At 48.6% G+C, this 18,157-nt stretch overlaps 1 protein-coding gene across 1 annotated transcript; it reads right to left on the bottom strand.

The window, feature by feature from the left end:
* Positions 1-1,755: 1,755 nt before the first annotated feature.
* LOC140427363 (immunoglobulin kappa light chain-like) lies at positions 1,756-8,696 on the bottom strand. The gene is made up of 3 exons (XM_072512912.1): positions 8,559-8,696; positions 8,008-8,373; positions 1,756-2,615 (listed from the first exon to the last, which is right to left on the bottom strand). The coding sequence occupies exons 1-3, from the start codon at positions 8,605-8,607 to the stop codon at positions 2,287-2,289; spliced, it is 744 nt and encodes a 247-aa protein (XP_072369013.1). The 5' UTR covers positions 8,608-8,696; the 3' UTR covers positions 1,756-2,286.
* Positions 8,697-18,157: the final 9,461 nt, after the last annotated feature.

Genomic DNA, 18,157 nt, shown 5'->3' with positions numbered 1-18,157 from the left:
TATCACCCTACCCAGTTATCACCCTACCCAGCTATCACACTACCCAGCTATCACCCTACACAGCTGTCACCCTACCCAGCTATCACCCTACCCAGCTATCACACTACCCAGCTATCACCCCACCCAGCTATCACCCTCCCCAGCAATCACCCTACCCAGCTATCACCCTACCCAGCTATCACACTACCCAGCTATCACCCTACCCAGCTATCACACTACCCAGCTATCACCCTACCCATCTATCACCCTCCCCAGCAATCACCCTACCCAGCTGTCACCCTACTCAGCTATCACCCTACCCAGCTATCACCCGACCCAGCTGTCACCCTACCCAGTTATCACCCTACCCAGCTATCACCCTACCCAGCTATCACCCTACCCAGCTACCCACCCTACCCAGCTATCACCCAACCCAGCTATCACCCTACCCATCTATCACCCTACCCAGTTATCACCCTACCCAGCTATCAACATGCCCAGCTATCACCCTACCCAGCTATCACCCTACCCAGTTATCACCCTACCCAGCATTCACACTACCCAGCTATCACCCTACCCAGTTATCACCCTACCCAGCTATCACACTACCCAGCTATCACCCAACCCAGCTAATTCCCTACCCAGCTACCACAATACACAGCTATCACCCTACCCAGCGATCACCCTACCCAGCTACCCACCCTACCCAGTGATCACCCTACCCAGCTATCACCCTACCCATCTATCACCCTACCCAGCTATTAACCTGCCCAGCTGTCACCCTACCCAGCTATCACCCTACCCAGCTATCACCCTACCCAGCTATCACACTACCCAGCTATCACCCACCCCAGCTAATTTCCTACCCAGCTATCACCCTACCCAGCTGTCACCCTACCCAGTTATCACACTAACCAGCTATCACCCTACCCAGCTATCACACTACCCAGCTATCACCCACCCCAGCTAATTTCCTACCCAGCTATCACCCTACCCAGCTATCACCCTACCCAGTTATCACACTAACCAGCTATCACCCTACCCAGCTATCACCCTACCCAGCTATCACCCTACCCAGCTATCACCCTACCCAGCTATCACCCTACCCAAATATTACCCTACCCAGCTATCACCCTACCCATCTATCACACTGCCCAGCTATCACCCTACCCAGCTGTCACCCTACCCAGCTATCACCCTACCCAGCTATCACCCTACCCAGCTATCACCCTACCCAGCTATCACCCTACCCAGCTATCACCCTACCCAGCTTTCACACGGCCCAGTCGCCAGGGCCGTCGGTGGATTCCTTGGACTTTGGGGGGGAGGCAAGTTATAACCTGCCTGCTTACCATTGGCTGGGGTCTAATGGCAATCCCACAATCTTTTGGGAGTATGAGCTTCCCCAATGAGGGGGGCGGAGAAATCATTAGCAGACTCCCTGCATAAATAAAGCTGGCCTGTTTGGAACCAGCTGGAGAGGCGTGAGCAGGAAGGGAGTTGCTGCTGCTGCTGCTGCTTTTGTATATATATGTTATTGTAAATAAATGTTATTTCTTTCTATCCTTCAACTCGTGCTGGATTCTTCGTGACCCTCACAAAACAGATAAAACTGATTATTTTAAAATGATTGATAATTGTCTTTGAATCCAATCTTCTGCAGATGTGTCATTGATTGACAGGCAAACCAGCCAATCATGACAAACACTTGATGAAATGCAGCCAATCAGCTGATGAGGAGGAGGGACATTTCCAAAGCACACACGAGGCACATACTGAATATTCTTAATGTTTATTACCTTTTACAGATTTACATTGTCAGAAAAAAGACTTCAATAAACAGCCCAGCCAGAGAAAGCTGGAGAAATTCACAGGGAAAATATGGATTTATTAAAACACTCAATGACATGAGAATTCTGTCCTTTTAAACAGTGACTAAACCTTAAATTGTAACTACAGGGTGAGCAGGAAGGAGGTCTGGTTCCCTGAAGCAGAGACTTCAGGGGTCACGTTATTTTGTACAGCTGACAGTCTTCAGCATCTTAGAGAGGTTTTACTTGACATCACGAGTCTGCACTGTCCCATCAAACTTTCCCAGAACAGATGCTGCATGGGATTACATGCAGAGTAAATATCCCTCCACAATGTCCCAAAAACATGTCTTAACCCCTGACCCTCAGAAGTGTCTCAGACCCAGTCCCGAGAAGGAAGAGAGTTGTAATTCAGTGCTGACAATGACCTTTGTCCTCCCAGCTCACCCCTGTTCTATTTAAAGTTGTGTCTCCTCTGTGGACTGTCTCTGACACTCTACGCACATTCTGACCTCCTGATGCTCTTGATGAGGGCAGAGGAGAGGCTCACGTGGGTGAGGGCACAGGAGAAGCGGGCGTTGGACTCCCAGGCAGAGCCAGAGAGGGTCAGCAGGCTGCTGACGCTGTAGGTGTTGTCCGAAGCTCGCAGGTAGTTGCTGGTCTGAACCCCGTCCGCAATGACTGCCCCGTCCTTCTTCCACTCCACCACCACCTCATCAGGATAGAAGTGATTGGCAAGGCACACCAGGGTGGCAGTGTCCTTTGTCTTGACCTCCTCCAGGGAGGGGGGTAGCAGGGTTAGCGTGGGTTGTGAATTCTCACGGCCTGAAAGAGAAAGGAAGGAATTTTAATTGCTGCCATTATAAAGGGTTTCAACTTCCCAAATATTAACTGGAATCAAGACATGTGTCAATGTATTGATGATGTAGAATTCGGACAATCCATTCTGAGCAACCTTTCTAAGCAGCACGGAACAATTCCAACAAGAGAAGGAGCAGTTTTGGACAAATTTAGGGATTGAATCTGGGCAGGTGGAAGGGGTATCAGTAGGAGTGCACTTGGATAATAGTGATCATAATTCAGTTAGATTTAGAGTAGTTATGGAAAAGGGTAAAGATAGACCAAGAGGAAAAGTTTTAAATTGGGGAAAGGTCAATTTTACGAAACTGGGATTTGACAAAATGGACAGGAAACAGCGACTTGAGGGTAAAACAGTGTCAGAGCAGTGGGAGGATATTTAAGCTGGAGATAGAGAGATTTCAGAACCAATATGTTCACACAAATCAATAGTGTGGGGCGTTGCTGCAGGATAACGAATGAATGAGTGGAACCAATTAGAGAGCAAAATGGTAACTTGTGTGTGGAGGTAGAAGACATGGAGATGGTTCTTAATGAATAATTTACATCAGTTTTCACAAATGAGAGGGACAAAGCAGACATTGTAGTTCAGGAGGAGGAGAACTGTGAAATATTGGATGTGATAAAGATAGTGAGAGAGGAGATATTAACGTGTCTATCGTCTTTGAAAGTGGAGATACCCCCAGGCCCAGGTGAAATGTATCGAAGGCTGCTAAGGGAAGCAAGGGAAGAAATAGCGGAGGCTCTGACCATTATTTTCCAATCTTATCTGAGTACAGGCATGGTGTCGGACGGAGGATTGGAGGACTGATAATGTTATACCGTTGTTTAAAAGGGAGGAAGAGATAGGCCGAGGGAGAGATTTTGAATTTGATGAGGAGGGAAAGAGGAGGGGTGATGAGGGAAGGGAATCTGATGTTGACAACATGGATTTTCCAAGGATTTTCACAAGTTTCCAATGACAGATGGGTCTGGAAATTAAAAGCTGATGGAATCCAGGGGAAAGTGACAAATTGGATTTCAAATTGGTTCAGTGTCAGGAGGTAAAAGTCTGATTTTAAACTGATTGGATCATTTTGGAATGTTACCTAAAAATTTGAAAGAAGTTCACTAGAAATTCAGCACTGAAATGGTTAATAGAGTATTTAAAGACACAGTGTCCCTTTAAGAGACTGTTAACCAGTCAGGACGCTCGAACTATTGATCGGTCAGTCTGGGGGAACAGGTTGAACATTCACAAACCTCAGATCACACACAGATCGGGTGAACTTTATCCCAGAACATTGGAGCTGACTTGGAGCAACACACTTCACAAAGGTTACTGATTGGCTGCCAGTGTAGAAGGTTCTAGATTTCACTTCAAACCTTGCTGCCCAGCCCTGGGCTGAGGTCAAGAGTGAGATTACATTAGCCTCTGTGTCCAGGGGTCAGAATAATCTATCCCTGCTCCTGCGCGGGAACGTCCGGTTCACCAGCCGCATGGTAGCATAGTGGTTAGCACAATTGCTTTACAGCTCCAGGGTCTCAAGTTCGATTCCCGGCTTGGGTCACTGTCTGTGCGGAGTCTGCACGTTCTCCCCGTGCCTGCGTGGGTTTCCTCCGGGTGCTCCGGTTTCCTCCCACAGTCCAAAGATGTGCAGGTTAGGTGGATTGGCCATGCTAAATTGCCCTTAGTGTCCAAAATTGCCCTTAGTGTTGGGTGAGGTTACTGGGTTATGGGGATAGGGTGGAGGTGTGGGCTTGTGTAGGGTGCTCTTTCAAAGAGCCGGTGCAGACTCGATGGGCCGAATGGCCTCCTTCTGCACTGTAAATTCTATTCGGATTCTGTGATTCTTGGCTGCGTGCCATTCGCTGGCGGCAGGATAATATCTTCCCGACGATTGTCAATGGGATTTGCCATAGCAACCACCCCAGCCGCTGTGAAACCCGCTGGCGGTGCTGTGCTGCTGGCGGGAAAATTGAATTGCAACACTGGAGAAATCCGGCCCCTATTTCTGGTGGTCTTGTGTCCAGGACACACCCCTAGCCAAGCTGTTCCAGTTTAGCTACAAAACTGGCATCGACCAGTTACCCAGGTGTGTCCTGTCCACAAAAAGCTGGACAAATCCAATCCGGACAATTACTATCCATCGATCATCAGCAAAATGATGGGTGTTGTTATCGACACTGCTATCAAGTAGCACTTACTCAGCAATAACCTGCTCGCTGACACTCAGTTCAGGATCTGCCAGGGTCACTTCGCTCCTGACCGCATTACAGCCTTGGTACAAACATGGACAAAAGAGTTGAACTCCAGAGGTGAGGCCAGAGTGACTAACTGCCCTTGACATCGCGGCAGCATTTCACTGAGTTTAATATCATGGAGCCCAAACAAAACTGGAGTCAATGGGAATCAGGGGGAAAACTCTCCGCTGGTCGGGTCATACCCAGCACAAAGGAAGATGGCTGTTGTTTGGGGTTTCAACTCGACAATCTACATTAATGAGCTGGATGAATGGAATGACAGTAATGGAGCTAAATTTGCTGATGATAAAATGATAGGTAGGAAAGCAAGTTGTGAGGAGGATACAGAGTCTGCAAAGTGATATCGATAGATTCAGTGAGTGGGGAGAACATTTGACAGATGGAGTATAATGTGAAGAAATGTGAGCTTGTCCACTTTGTTCGGGAGAATAGAAAAGCAGCATATTATTGAAATGGAGAGAGACTGCAGAAAGCTGTGGTACAGAGGGATCGGGGTGGCCTTGTGTATGAATCACAGAAAGTTAACCTGCAAGTACAGCAAGTGATTAGGAAGGTAAGTGGAATGTTGTCCTTTATTACAAGGGGGATGGAGTATAAAAGTCGGGAAGTCTTGCTCCATCGATACAGCACGTTGGTGAGACTACACCATGAGTACTGGCTATCATTGTTGGTCTCATAGAATCATAGAATTTACAGTGCAGAAGGAGGCCATTCGGCCCATCGAGTGGAACGAGCACTCTACATTACCTTTTTTAAAAAATAAATTTAGAATACCCAATTGATTTTTTCCAATTAAGAGGCAATTTGGTCTGGCCAATCCATCTACCCTGCACATTTTTGCGTTGTGGGGGCAGAACACACGGAACATGTGCAACCTCCACACGGACAGTGACCCAGAGCCGGGATCAAACCTGGGACCTAGGTGCCGTGAGGCAGCAGTGCTAACCACTGCACCACCGTGCAGCCCTCGAAAGAGCACCCTACTTAAGCCCACAGCTGCACCCTATCCCCGTAACCCAGCAACCCCACCCAACCTCAGGGCAATTTAGCATGGCCATTCCACCTAACCTGCACATATTTGGAAGTCCTTACTTAAGGACGGATATTCCGACATTGGAAGCAGTTCAGAGAAGGTTCACTGGGCTGATTCCACTGAGGAATGGAATGTCTGATGAGGAAAGGTTGAGCTGGTTGGGTCTGTCCTCATTGCAGAATGAGAGGTGATCTTATTGAAACATATAAGATTCCGAGGGAGCTTGACAGGGTGGATGCTGAGAGAATGTTTCCCCTCGTGGGGAATCTAGAATTAGTGGACACAGTTTAAAAATAAGGGATCCCCATTTAAGGCGGAGATGAGGAGGAATTTCTTCTCTCAGAGGGTTGTTAATGTTTAGAATTCTCTTTCCCAGAGAGCAGTGCATGCTGGGACATTGAATCTGAGACATTGAGGCTGAGTTAGACAGATTTTTGATTGATGAGTGGATCAAGGGTTGTGGGGACCGGCAGGAAAGTGCAGTTTGGGCCATTTAGAAACGTTCATTTATGGGATGTGTGGATCTGAAGTGGGGATCTGTCTTCCTGACCTTGTCCGGCCTACAAGTGACTCCAGATCCGCCATAATGTGTTGACTCTGAAAAGTCCTCTGAGCCCTGCTGGACCTGTTTGTCATCAGAACTTTGCTAAGAGATAAGCAGGGAGTGGAGAGAGCAGAGTTAAAGCTGGGGGAAATGGGACCTCGGTGTCTCACTGTGCTGCTGCTGCTGTGATCAGTTATATCAGAGAGTGTGACAGGGAGCCAGAGCTCACATCAAACTCTGCCCGTGTCTGTCACACGGGGACTAACAGGAGTCTAGTGAGTGATTTCACTCCATGGTCCAGGAATGTGAACACAGTCTGCAAACGTCCAGATCTCCTCGACACGGTGGGTAAAAGCTGCTTACTTATATCTTGCTGCTTAAAGGGGGGAATGGAACTAAAGAAATACAGCTGGGCACCCTGTTCTACGCAGTGTTCTTCAATGAACCATTTCATTCACTGCAGCTCCCCACTGACACCTTCAACTATTCAGCATTTGTGTTTGAGAAAGTTTCAGTATTGAAAGGGTTAATAACGGAGGATTGGGATTTACTTACTCAGTCTGAGCTTGGTTCCTTTACCGAACGTGAGCCACACTGGCAGCTTCCAGTACAGGGGCTGTACAAAAACCTCTGCTCCCTGCTTCACTCACTCACTCTCACCCTCTCTCTGTCTCTCTCTGTCTCTGCTTCACTCACTCACTCTCACCCTCTCTCTGTCTCTCACTCACTCATTCACTCACTCTCACCCTCTCTCTGTCTGTCTCTGTCTCTCACTCACTCACTCTCACCCTCTCTCTGTCTCTCACTCACTCTCACCCTCTCTCTGTCTCTCACTCACTCACTCTCACCCTCTCTCTGTCTCTCTCTGTCTCTCACTCACTCACTCTCACTCTCTCTCTGTCTATCACTCACTCACTCTCACCCTCTCTCTGTCTGTCTCTGTCTCTCACTCACTCTCACCCTCTCCCTGTCTCTCTCTGTCTCTCTCTGTCTCTCACTCACACTCTCACCCTCTCTCTGACTCTCTCTGTCTCTCACTCACTCACTCTCACCCTCTCTCTGTCTCTCTCTGTCTCTCACTCACACTCTCACCCTCTCTCTGACTCTCTCTGTCTCTCACTCACTCACTCTCACCCTCTCTCTGTCTCTCTCTGTCTCTCACTCACTCTCACCCTCTCTCGTCTCTCTCTGTCTCTCACTCACACTCTCACCCTCTCTCTGACTCTCTCTGTCTCTCACTCACTCACTCTCACCCTCTCTCTGTCTCTCTCTGTCTCTCACTCACTCTCACCCTCTCTCTGACTCTCTCTGTCTCTCACTCACTCACTCTCACCCTCTCTCTGTCTCTCACTCACTCACTCACTCTCACCCTCTCCCTGTCTCTCTCTGTCTCTCACTCACTCACTCTCACCCTCTCTCTGTCTCTCACTCACACTCTCACCCTCTCTCTGTCTCTCTGCGTTTCTCGCTCATGTCTTTATGTCTGAGAATAATTTGTTCAGTTTCCTTTCTTGTGTTTATTATATATTATATAAAACTGGGAAGTGTGAGGAGCGGAGGTGGTTCTGTGCGTATTGGGGTTTTTGTAAGGCTCTGTATCACTGTGTAGGGGAAGCTGCTATGTTGCTGACAGTAATAGTCAGCGACATCCTCATTCTGCACATTGCTGATTGTCAGGGTGAATCGTGTTCCAGATCCACTGCCGGTGAATCGATCGGATATTCCTGTGAACCGGTTTGTTGCATAGTAGATCAGCGGAACCGGTTTCTGACCTTCTCGCTGTTGGTACCAATTAACATTACTGCTAACAGATTGACTGGCCGTACAGGTGATGGTTGCGGTCTGGCCCAGGCTCAATGACAACACCGGGGGAGACTGGGTCATGATGATGTCTCCACTGATACCTGAGGAGTAATAGAGAAACAGAGTGAAGTAAGAACTGTCACAGAAAGAGCCTGTACAATGAGATATTGTTGGACACACTGACTGTTCCTCTGCTTTCAGCATTTTCCCTTCAATCACAAGTCAGTAAATTGGATTGAAATGGAGAGCAGGAAAATATTCCAGGTGGAAAGAGAGAGATTTGTACCTGCGATGCAGAATGCCAGAGGCCAGATCAGCTGGATGGCTGAAATCATGGTGTCTGCTCCTGTCCCTGTGCCTGGTTACTGATAAACTCTCCCTTCACTGGGCTCTGCTTTATAAAGCTGCAGCCTGTGAGAGTCTCACTGCCCGTTCCTCAGTATGTAAATGGTATGAGGCAGAGACACCACGTCAGCACCTTCACTTCCTCTTCTCTCTCACTCCATCCCTCCCTCCATCTCCTTCTCTTCCTCAGTATCTGTCCCTAAGTCTCTGCTCTCTCTCTTTCTCTTTCCCCTTCTCTCGCTGTCTCTCCCTCTCTCTCTCTCCCTCACTGCCTGTCTCTCTCTCTCCCACTCTCCATCACTCTGTAATTCTCTAACTGATCTCTATCACAGGCATTATTACTGAAGATTGTAACACTTGTGAGGGCTGGTGCAGAAGTTAAATGCTTCCCTCTTTCTCTCTGTCATAGTCTACCCCTTGCTCTCTCTTACCCACACTCTCTCAGGTGGATCACATGCAAATGCTTCCCTCTCTCTCTCTCTCTCTTTCTCTCTCTCTCTTTCCCACACTCTCCGAGGCGGCACGGTAGCATAGTGGTTAGCACTGTTTCTTTACAGCACCAGGGTCCCACTTGGATCACATTCTGTGCGAGGTCTGCATGTTCTCCCCGTGCCTGCATGGGTTTCCTCCCCCTGCTCTGGGTCCTCTCACAGTCCAAAGATGTGCAGGTGAGGTAAATGCCCTCAGTGCCTCAAAATAAGGTTAGGTTGGGTTACGGGAATACAGTGGAGATGTGGGCTTAGATAGGGTGCTCTTTGCAAGGGCCGGTTCAGATTCGAAGGGCCGAATGGCCTCCTTCATCACTGTAAATTCTATTCTTCGATGATCACAGTGAAATGAAGGATAATTCTCCCTCTGCTCAGCTCCACCAATGGATGTTGCCCTTGACTCCAGGAGCATGTCTTCTCCTGGAGTAAAGCCATCTTTCCCATATTGTCCCTCCAATAGGGACCAGTAAACATGGGCCTCCTTCCCACTGGACCCTCCAAGAGGGACCAGTAAACATGGGCCTCCTTCCCACTGGACCCTCCAATGCGGACCAGTAAACATGGGCCTCCTTCCCACTGGACCCTCCAAGAGGGACCAGTAAACATGGGCCTCCTTCCCACTGGACCCTCCAATGCGGACCAGTAAACATGGGCCTCCTTCCCACTGGACCCTCTAATGCGGACCAGTAAACATGGGCCTCCTTCCCACTGGACTCTCCAATGCGGACAAGTAAACATGGGCCTCCTTCCCACTGGACCCTCCAAGAGGGACCAGTAAACATGGGCCTCCTTCCCACTGGACCCTCCAAGAGGGACCAGTAAACATGGGCCTCCTTCCCACTGGACCCTCCAATGCGGACCAGTAAACATGGGCCTCCTTCCCACTGGACCCTCCAATGCGGACCAGTAAACATGGGCCTCCTTCCCACTCGACCCTGCAATAGGGACCAGGAAATATGGGCCTCCTTCCCACTGGATCCTCCAATGCGGACCAGTAAAAATGGGCCTCCTTCCCACTCGACCCTGCAATAGGGACCAGGAAATATGGGCCTCCTTCCCACTGGATCCTCCAGTAGGGACCAGGAAACATAGGCCTCCTTCCAACTGGACCCTTCAATCCTCACCAGAAACCTTTATCCCTGCCATTATTCCGATGTCCTCTCTCAACTTGATTCATCCACGCTTCATATTCCCCAACTTGTCCCAAAGGCATTGTGTTCTGACCTAAATTACCTCTGACGTTACTGACCTGTGAACCCTGACGTCACTGACTCATTGCCCTGACCTCACTAACCCACAACACCTGACCTCATTGACCTCCAATTCCCTCCATTGCCTCACTGCTCCATACCTCTGCATCCTGCTGCAGACTGACATTATTCCCCTCATCCTTCCAACTTCTGACTCTGGTCTACTGCTTATTTCTGCATCCTTCATCCCAACATTGATAGCAGAGCGTTCAGGCGGCACGGTCCTGCTCTCTGAATTCTCTCCCTTAATCCCTCCCCCTCACCAGGTCACTCCACTCCATCAAACTCCTACTGTTCACCCAATCCTTCGATCAATATTCCTAAAGTCCCCTGAATCCCTCTCCATTCCTCCTACTGTCGCTCTGTGAAACATTTTGGGATGTTTTGTGCAATAAGGTGCTATTTAAATTCAGGTTGTGTGGGGATTTCAGGTGGGGGCAGAATTGGACAAAGTGGCGATGACTCCTGCAGCCAAATATCCTGCTGAGAGATTCCAGTCTTCCCCACACAGAATAGGGAAGCATTGAGGTTGCATTTTTAAACAAATTATCCATTCCCAGCATGAGGGCGTCGCTGGTTGGACCAGCATTTATTGCCAATCCTAATTTCTCCTGAGGAGGTGGTGGTGAGCTGTCTCCTTGAACCACTGCAGCCCATGTGGTGTAGGTACATCCACGGTGCTGTTAGGGAGGGACTTTTACAATGTTTACCAAACGACAGTGGAGGAACGGCAGATATATTCCCAATTCAGCTTAGGGTGTATCTTGGAGGGGAACCCCCAGGTGGTGGTGTTCCCATGTACCTGTTGACCTTGTCCTTCTAGATGTTAGTGGTTGTGGGTTTTGAAGAGGATGTTGAAGGAACCTTGGCGAGTTGCTGCAGTGCATCAGTGGTGGAGGGAGTGAACACGGAGGGTGGTGGGTGGGGAGCCAATCAAAGGCTGCGTTGTCCTGGATGATGTTGAGCTTCTTGAGTGTTGTTGGAGCTGCTCTCATCCAGGGAAGTGGAGAGTATTCAATCACAGCCCTGATTTGTGCCTTGTAGATGGTGGACAGGCTTTGGGGAGTCAGGAGTTACTCACCGCAGGATTCCCAGCTTCTAACCTGCTCTTGTAGCCAAATATTTCTATGGGTGGCCCATTTCAGTTTCTGGTCAATGGTAATCCCCAGGATGTGTATAGTGGGGGATTCAGTGATGCCAGTGATAGCAAGGGGCGATGGTTAGATTCTCTCTTGTTGCAGATGGTCATTCCCTGGTATCTGTGTGGCGTGTGTGTTACTCGCCATTGTCAGCCCAAACCTGAAACATTTTCCTTTGTGTCGCGCATGATTCCAGTCAGCAAAGAGTTTTTCACAATTCGCATTGACTCCAGGGGCGTCATTCTCCGACCCCCTCCGGGTCGGAGAATGGCCGTTGGCCGCCGTGAATCCCGCCCCCGCCAAAGTCTCCGGTACCGGACATTGGGCGGGGGCGGAAATCGGGCCGCGCCGGTTGGCGGGACCCCCCGATCAATTCTCCGGCCCGGACGGGCCGAAGTCCCGCCCAGAAATTGCCTGTCCCGCTGGCGTAAATCAAAGCTGGCATTTACCGGCGGGACCAGGCGGCGTGGGCGGGCTCCGGGGTACTAGGGGGGGCGCGGGGCGATCTGACCCCGGGGGGTGCCCCCACGGTGGCCTGGCCCGCGATCGGGGCCCACCGATCCGCGGGCGGGCCTGTGCCGTGGGGGCACTCTTTCCCTTCCGCCTACGCCACGGCCTCCACCATGGCGGAGGCGGAAGAGACTCTCCCCACTGCGCATGCGCGGGAAACTGTCGGCGGCCGCTGACGCTCCCGCGCATGCGCCGCATTTCCGCGCCAGCTGGCGGGGCAACAAACGCCATTTCCGCCAGCTGGCGGCGCGGAAATCCCTCCTGCGTCGGCCTAGCATTCCGCACCTTTGGGCCGGCGCAATGCCCGTCTGATTGGCGCCCTTTTTGGCGCCAGTCGGCGGACATCGCGCCGTTGGGGGAGAATTTCGCCCCAGTTTTCCTAAGCTCCTTTATTCCTTTGATGTCAAAGGCATCCACTCTCACCTCACCTCTGGAGTTCAGCTCTTTTGTCCATGTTTGAACCAAGGCTGTAATGAGGTCAGGACATGAGTGACCCAAACTGAGAATCAGAGAGCAGGTTATTGCTGAGTAAGTGCCACATGATCGCGCTGTTAATGACACCTTCCATCACTTTACTAATGACCAAGTGTAGATGGACGGGGCAGCAAATGGCTGAATAGGATTTGTCCTGTTTCTTGTGTACAGGACATACCTGGGCAATTTTCCACATTGCCAGGTAGATGCCAGTGTTGTAGCTGTACGGGAACAGCTTGGCTCGGGGAAAGTTCTGGAGCACAAGTCTTCAGTACTCTTCCCAGAATATTGTCAGGGCCCAGAGCCTTTGCAGTATCCAGTGCCTTCAGCTGTTTCCTGATATCACGTGGAGTCAACCCAATTGGCTGAAGACTGATATCTGTGATTCTGGGAACTCCGGAGCAGGCTGAGATGGATCATCCACTCGGCACTACTGGCTAAAGATTGGTGTGAATGCTTCAGCCTTGTCTGCTGCACAGATGTGCTGGGCTCCCCACCATTGAGGATGGGGATATTTGTGGAGCCTCCTCCTCCAATGAGGAGTTTAATTGTCCGCCACCATTCACCACTGGATGTGGAAGGACGACAGAGCTTCGATCTGATCCACATGTTGTGTGATCGCTTAGCTCTGCCTGTCACTTGCTGCTTCTGCTGTTGAACATGAAAGTAGTCCTGTAGCTTCACCAGGTTGGCAGCTCATTTATAGCTATGCCTGGTGTTGCTCCTGACATGCTGTCTGCATTCTAAATTATAATAATAATCAGTTGTTGTCACAAGTCGGCTTCAATGAAGTTACTTGAAAAGCCCCTAGTCGCCACATTCTGGTGCTTGTTCGGGGAGTGAAGCAGGGTTGATCCCCTGGCTTGGTGGTCACGGTAACGTGGGGGATATGCCGGACAATGAGGCAACAGGTTGTGGCTGAGGACAGTTTTGCTGCTGATGGCTCACATGCCACATGGATGTCCAGTTTAAAATTGCTACATCTGTTCTGAATCTATCCCATTTTTCACGATGTTAGTGCCACATAAACACAATGGAGGGTATCCTCAATGTGAAGATGGGACTTTGTCTCCACAAGGACTGTGTGGTGGTCACTCCTACCGATACTGTCATGGACAGATGCAGCTGAGGCAGGCAGGTTGATGAAGTCAAGTATGTTTTTTCCTCATGTTGGTTCCCGCATCACTTGCCACAGACCCAGTCGAGCAGCTATGTCCTTTAGGACACGGTCAGCTCGGTCAGTAATGGTGCTACAGCGACACTGTTCATGATGGACATTGAAGTTCCCCCACCCAGAATACAACTTGTGCCATTTCACCCTCAGTGCTTCTTCCACTACGTGTTCAACATGGCGGAGTTCTGATTCATAAACTGCAGTCGATGGAAACCACCAGGAGGTTTCCTTGTCCATGTTTGACCTGGTACCATGAGAACACATGGAGTCTGGATTCAATGTTGAGGACACCCAGGGTGACTCCCTCCCGACTATATACCACCTCTGCCGGGTCTGTCGGTGAGACAGGACATACTCATGGGTGATGATGGTGTTTGGGACATTATCTGTAAAGTATGATTCTGTGAGTGTGACTATGCCAGGCTGTTGCTGACTAGTCTGTGGGACAGATCTCCCAATTGTGAAACATGCGCCGTGATGTTAGTGAGGAGGACTTTCCAGAGCCGCATGGACAACCTGGGCCAAAGGGCCTGTTTCCATGCTGTAAACACCTCTGACTCTATGACAAGGCTGGGTTTACCGTTGGTGTTTCCGGGTCTAGGTCGATGCCGGATTGTGCATTCGGTTTCATTCCTTTTAGGATTTTCAGCGGTTTGATACAACTGAGTGGCCATTTCAGAGTTCGCCACATGGCTGTAGGCCAGACCGGGTAAGGACAGCAGATTTCCTTCCCGAAAGGACATGAGCGAACCAGATGGGTTTTTACGACAATCGACAATGGTTTCATGATCATCATTAATGAGACGAGCTTTTAATTCCAGATTTATTCATTGAATTTAAATTCCACCAGCTGCCATGGTGGGATTTGAACCTGTGACCAGAGCATTAGCCTGAGCCTCTGGATTACTAGTCCAGTGACATTACAACTACACCACGGCCTCCCCACAATGTGCTGTGGGGCTCCATGGAACTGTATCCCAGCATGAAGTGTCCCTCAGGAGGGGAGAGGGAATGTTCAGAGCCCTGAGCTCCATTTCACAGCCCAGGCATTTTGTCTTCCAATGAATGAATGAGATGCCAATTTGGAGCCAGGTTAGGGACAGTCTCGTGCTGTGGACCCAGGTCTACAAGAGGCAATTGGAGATATCCCTGAAAAGGAAAGATTTGCTGGGTTATGGCGATAGAGAGGGGGAGTGGGACTAATTGGGTAAGTCCCAGCACGATGGGCAGAATCTTCTGTGCTGGAAGATTCGAGGTAGTGGACACGGTTCACAGTTTCCTCCTGTGTCAGTAACAAACATCCAGCTGCTCTGAGCCCTTCTTTCACTTCCTCTGTTGGTTACGTTTCAATCTTCCGATCTGACAGTCTTTGCAGTTATTTTTTACACTGGGGATTTCTGCTGTGGTCTGAATCTCTAACAATAACTGTCCAATCAGTGACAAGAACAGCAGCTAAGAGCAGTCAGGACTGAGGAGCCAGGCTCACTGGGAAACACATTGGGAAGATCAAAGCCATCGACTCCAGCTCCCGATACAAACTCCATCCCTCTCCCTGAGCAACTGTCTGCTGCTCAACCAGACTCTTGACAACATTGGCCTCATCTCTCTGTTCCTCCACAATTCCCAGCTTCCCACCATTTAGAAATAACTCTGATTTCTCTTTCTTTGGTCCAAAGTGGATGATTTCACATCCCCACATTGAACTCCATCTGCCATTGTCTTCAGTCCCCATCACAATCTCTGTTCCCCAGACACTGATTCCATCCCTCTCCCTGGGCCTGTCTGACTCTGAACCACACAGTTCACAGCCATGGTGTCCTATTTGACCCTGAAATGAGCTTCCCACCACATCATCCTCTCCATCACTAAGACGTCCTATTTCTACCTCGGTAACATTGACCGAATGAATATCTCTCTAGTCCTCATCCAAGTCAGAGATAAATACAGTGAAAAGGGGCTGTTTAGCACAGGGCTAAATCGCTGGCTTTGAAAGCAGACCAAGGCAGGCCAGCAGCACGGTTCGATTCCCGTACCAGCCTCCCCGAACAGGCGCCGGAATGTGGCGACTAGGGGCTTTTCACAATAACTTCATTTTGAAGCCTACTTGTGACAATAAGCAATTTTCATTCATTTTCAAAAGCTGAGGCTCCAGCACAGATCCCTGAGGACATCACTATTCACATCTTGCTGATTGGAGTACACACACATTATCCCTACTCCCTGTCTCCTACCTCCTAACTAATTCCTCATCCATGGAAAAAGATTTCATCAAATTCCATATGCTTCTATTTTATCACCAGACTCTCGGATGGAACCATCTAGAATGTTTTCTGGAAATCCATACAAATAACATCCATGGACATTCCCTTATCTGCCACATTGGTGACCTTGTTAACAAATGTAACCAGATTAGTTAAACATGTCTGACCCTTTTTAAATCCATGCTGACTCTCTCGGATCAGTTCATATTTCTCACTCATTTTGTGTCTAATGACAGATTCCAGTCACTTCCCCGCAACAGACATTAAACTGAGATGTTAGTTGTGAATGACTCTAGTAAACAGCTGGCACAGACACGAGGGGCCGAATGGCCTCCTCCTATACTGTAGACTTATCTGGCACCTTAACTGAAACATATGGATAGGAACAGGAGGTGGGCTGGAGCTTAAACAATGAGTTGAATGTCGGCGGAGTGTCATTAGTGGGTAATGTAGAATGGACATTGTGTACATGAGCTTCTCAAAAATATGTCTTTCTCTGTTTCCCTTTCCAGCTCCAGGGCTCTCATCAAGGAGCTGAAAGAATATTTAGTGAAGAAGTTTCCGGACTGTGCGGGCTGTGTGAAGGTTTTGGGCCGTGACTGATGATTGCAGCTCCTTGTTCTGTCTGTTCCTCCCTCCCCACTGATCAAGCCGTTAACCTCCTGTCACAGTGAGTGAAATGAGAATGGATTTCATAGCGTCAGTCACAGAAAACAACAGCGTCACTGTCTGAGACACTGGGACACACATCACTGTCTCACCTCAAAGAACGGAGCACTAATCCCCTCCCACCATGCTGAGAAACCATACAGCATGGAAAATGTACTGACAAACACCACCTTGTATTAAACAGTAAAAAGTCTTACAACACCAGGTTAAAGTCCAACAGGTTTGTTTCGAATCACTAGCTTTCGGAGGGCAGCTCGTTCATCAGTTGAGTGAAGAGGTGGGTTCTAGAAACACATATATAGGCAAAGTCAATGATGCATGATGATGATTTGAATGCGAGTCTTTGCAGGTAATTAAGTCTTTACAGGTCCAGACAGTGCGACTGGAGAGAGGGATAATCACAGGTTAAAGAGGTGTGAATGGTCTGCATGGACTCACCAATGTATCTTAGACGTTTAGCTGCTGTTGTATAAAGAGTCAAAGGTTCTGCTGCTTTTCCACAAAACACCTTTAATTTCCTTCAACAGACTTTGCACAAAACTCTAACATCACATCACCTGACACAAGGGCCACCTGAAGCCCCTTTACATATCAGTTTCAATTATTGGATGCTTAACAGAAATGAGACAACTAATTGGAATGTCTCTTAACCCATGACTTAACAGTCCCCCCTTCCTTGGAGGAAAAAATAATAACTAGGTAAAGCAAAGTTACAAGAAACTCAAAAACACACACGCAATTTCCCCCCTTCTTTTTTTTTCATTTTTGGAAGAAGAAAAAAAAACAGTCATAGAAACAGACACCCTTCATTAACAATATCCAAAAGTTGCTGTGAGCTAGCTCCTCTTTTTGTAAAGCAGTCTGACAATTGATAGCTCCGTCAACCCATTTAATTTTTGCTATCTCCCCTCTGTCCAACATCTGCTTCAAACATGCGATGTCTATCCTTAACCTTTTTTCATTGACACTTTTTGTGGAGTGCACATTTTCCCACAGGGATTTATTGTCAATGTGGCATTCAATAGGTATATTTCCCAAATCCCCTAATCCCAAAATTTCTGTCAATATCTGAGATATATAAAGCCATATCCACCGCCTCTACATGGCTTAACGTCTCAGCAGATAAAGTGCTTTTGACCACTCTCCTTATTTTCTTTTTTCCCACACAAGAGGGCAACATTTACCATTGTTCCCCAAAAGGAAAATTATAAAACCTCCTGCGCTTGAAACCCCATCACATAAATTTGCATAGGACGCATCACTATAAACTATGAGTTTCAAGTGCCTAAGGTCACCTAAAACCGGGAACCTCAAAACACACTCCTGCATTTTTAGTTTGACCAACGCTTTATTTGCTCTTATTATGTCTTCCACTTTGGAATCATTCATTTTTGTACTCAACTCTAAGACATCAAAACTCATGTCCGGTCTCGTCTGTCGACCTATCAAATTCAGTTGCCCAATTAAACTTCGCAGTTGCTCTTTTTCCATCTTTGAAACCATTACGATTTTTGTGAAACCCGGCCACGACTAATTGCTATTGGGCTGATGCTTTCCAAATAAGATTGCTGACAT

Source organism: Scyliorhinus torazame, chromosome 7 (genome assembly GCF_047496885.1).
Source record: "Scyliorhinus torazame isolate Kashiwa2021f chromosome 7, sScyTor2.1, whole genome shotgun sequence".
In the NCBI taxonomy this organism is placed as follows: domain Eukaryota; kingdom Metazoa; phylum Chordata; class Chondrichthyes; order Carcharhiniformes; family Scyliorhinidae; genus Scyliorhinus; species Scyliorhinus torazame.
This window is presented reverse-complemented; position numbering and strand designations above follow the sequence as displayed.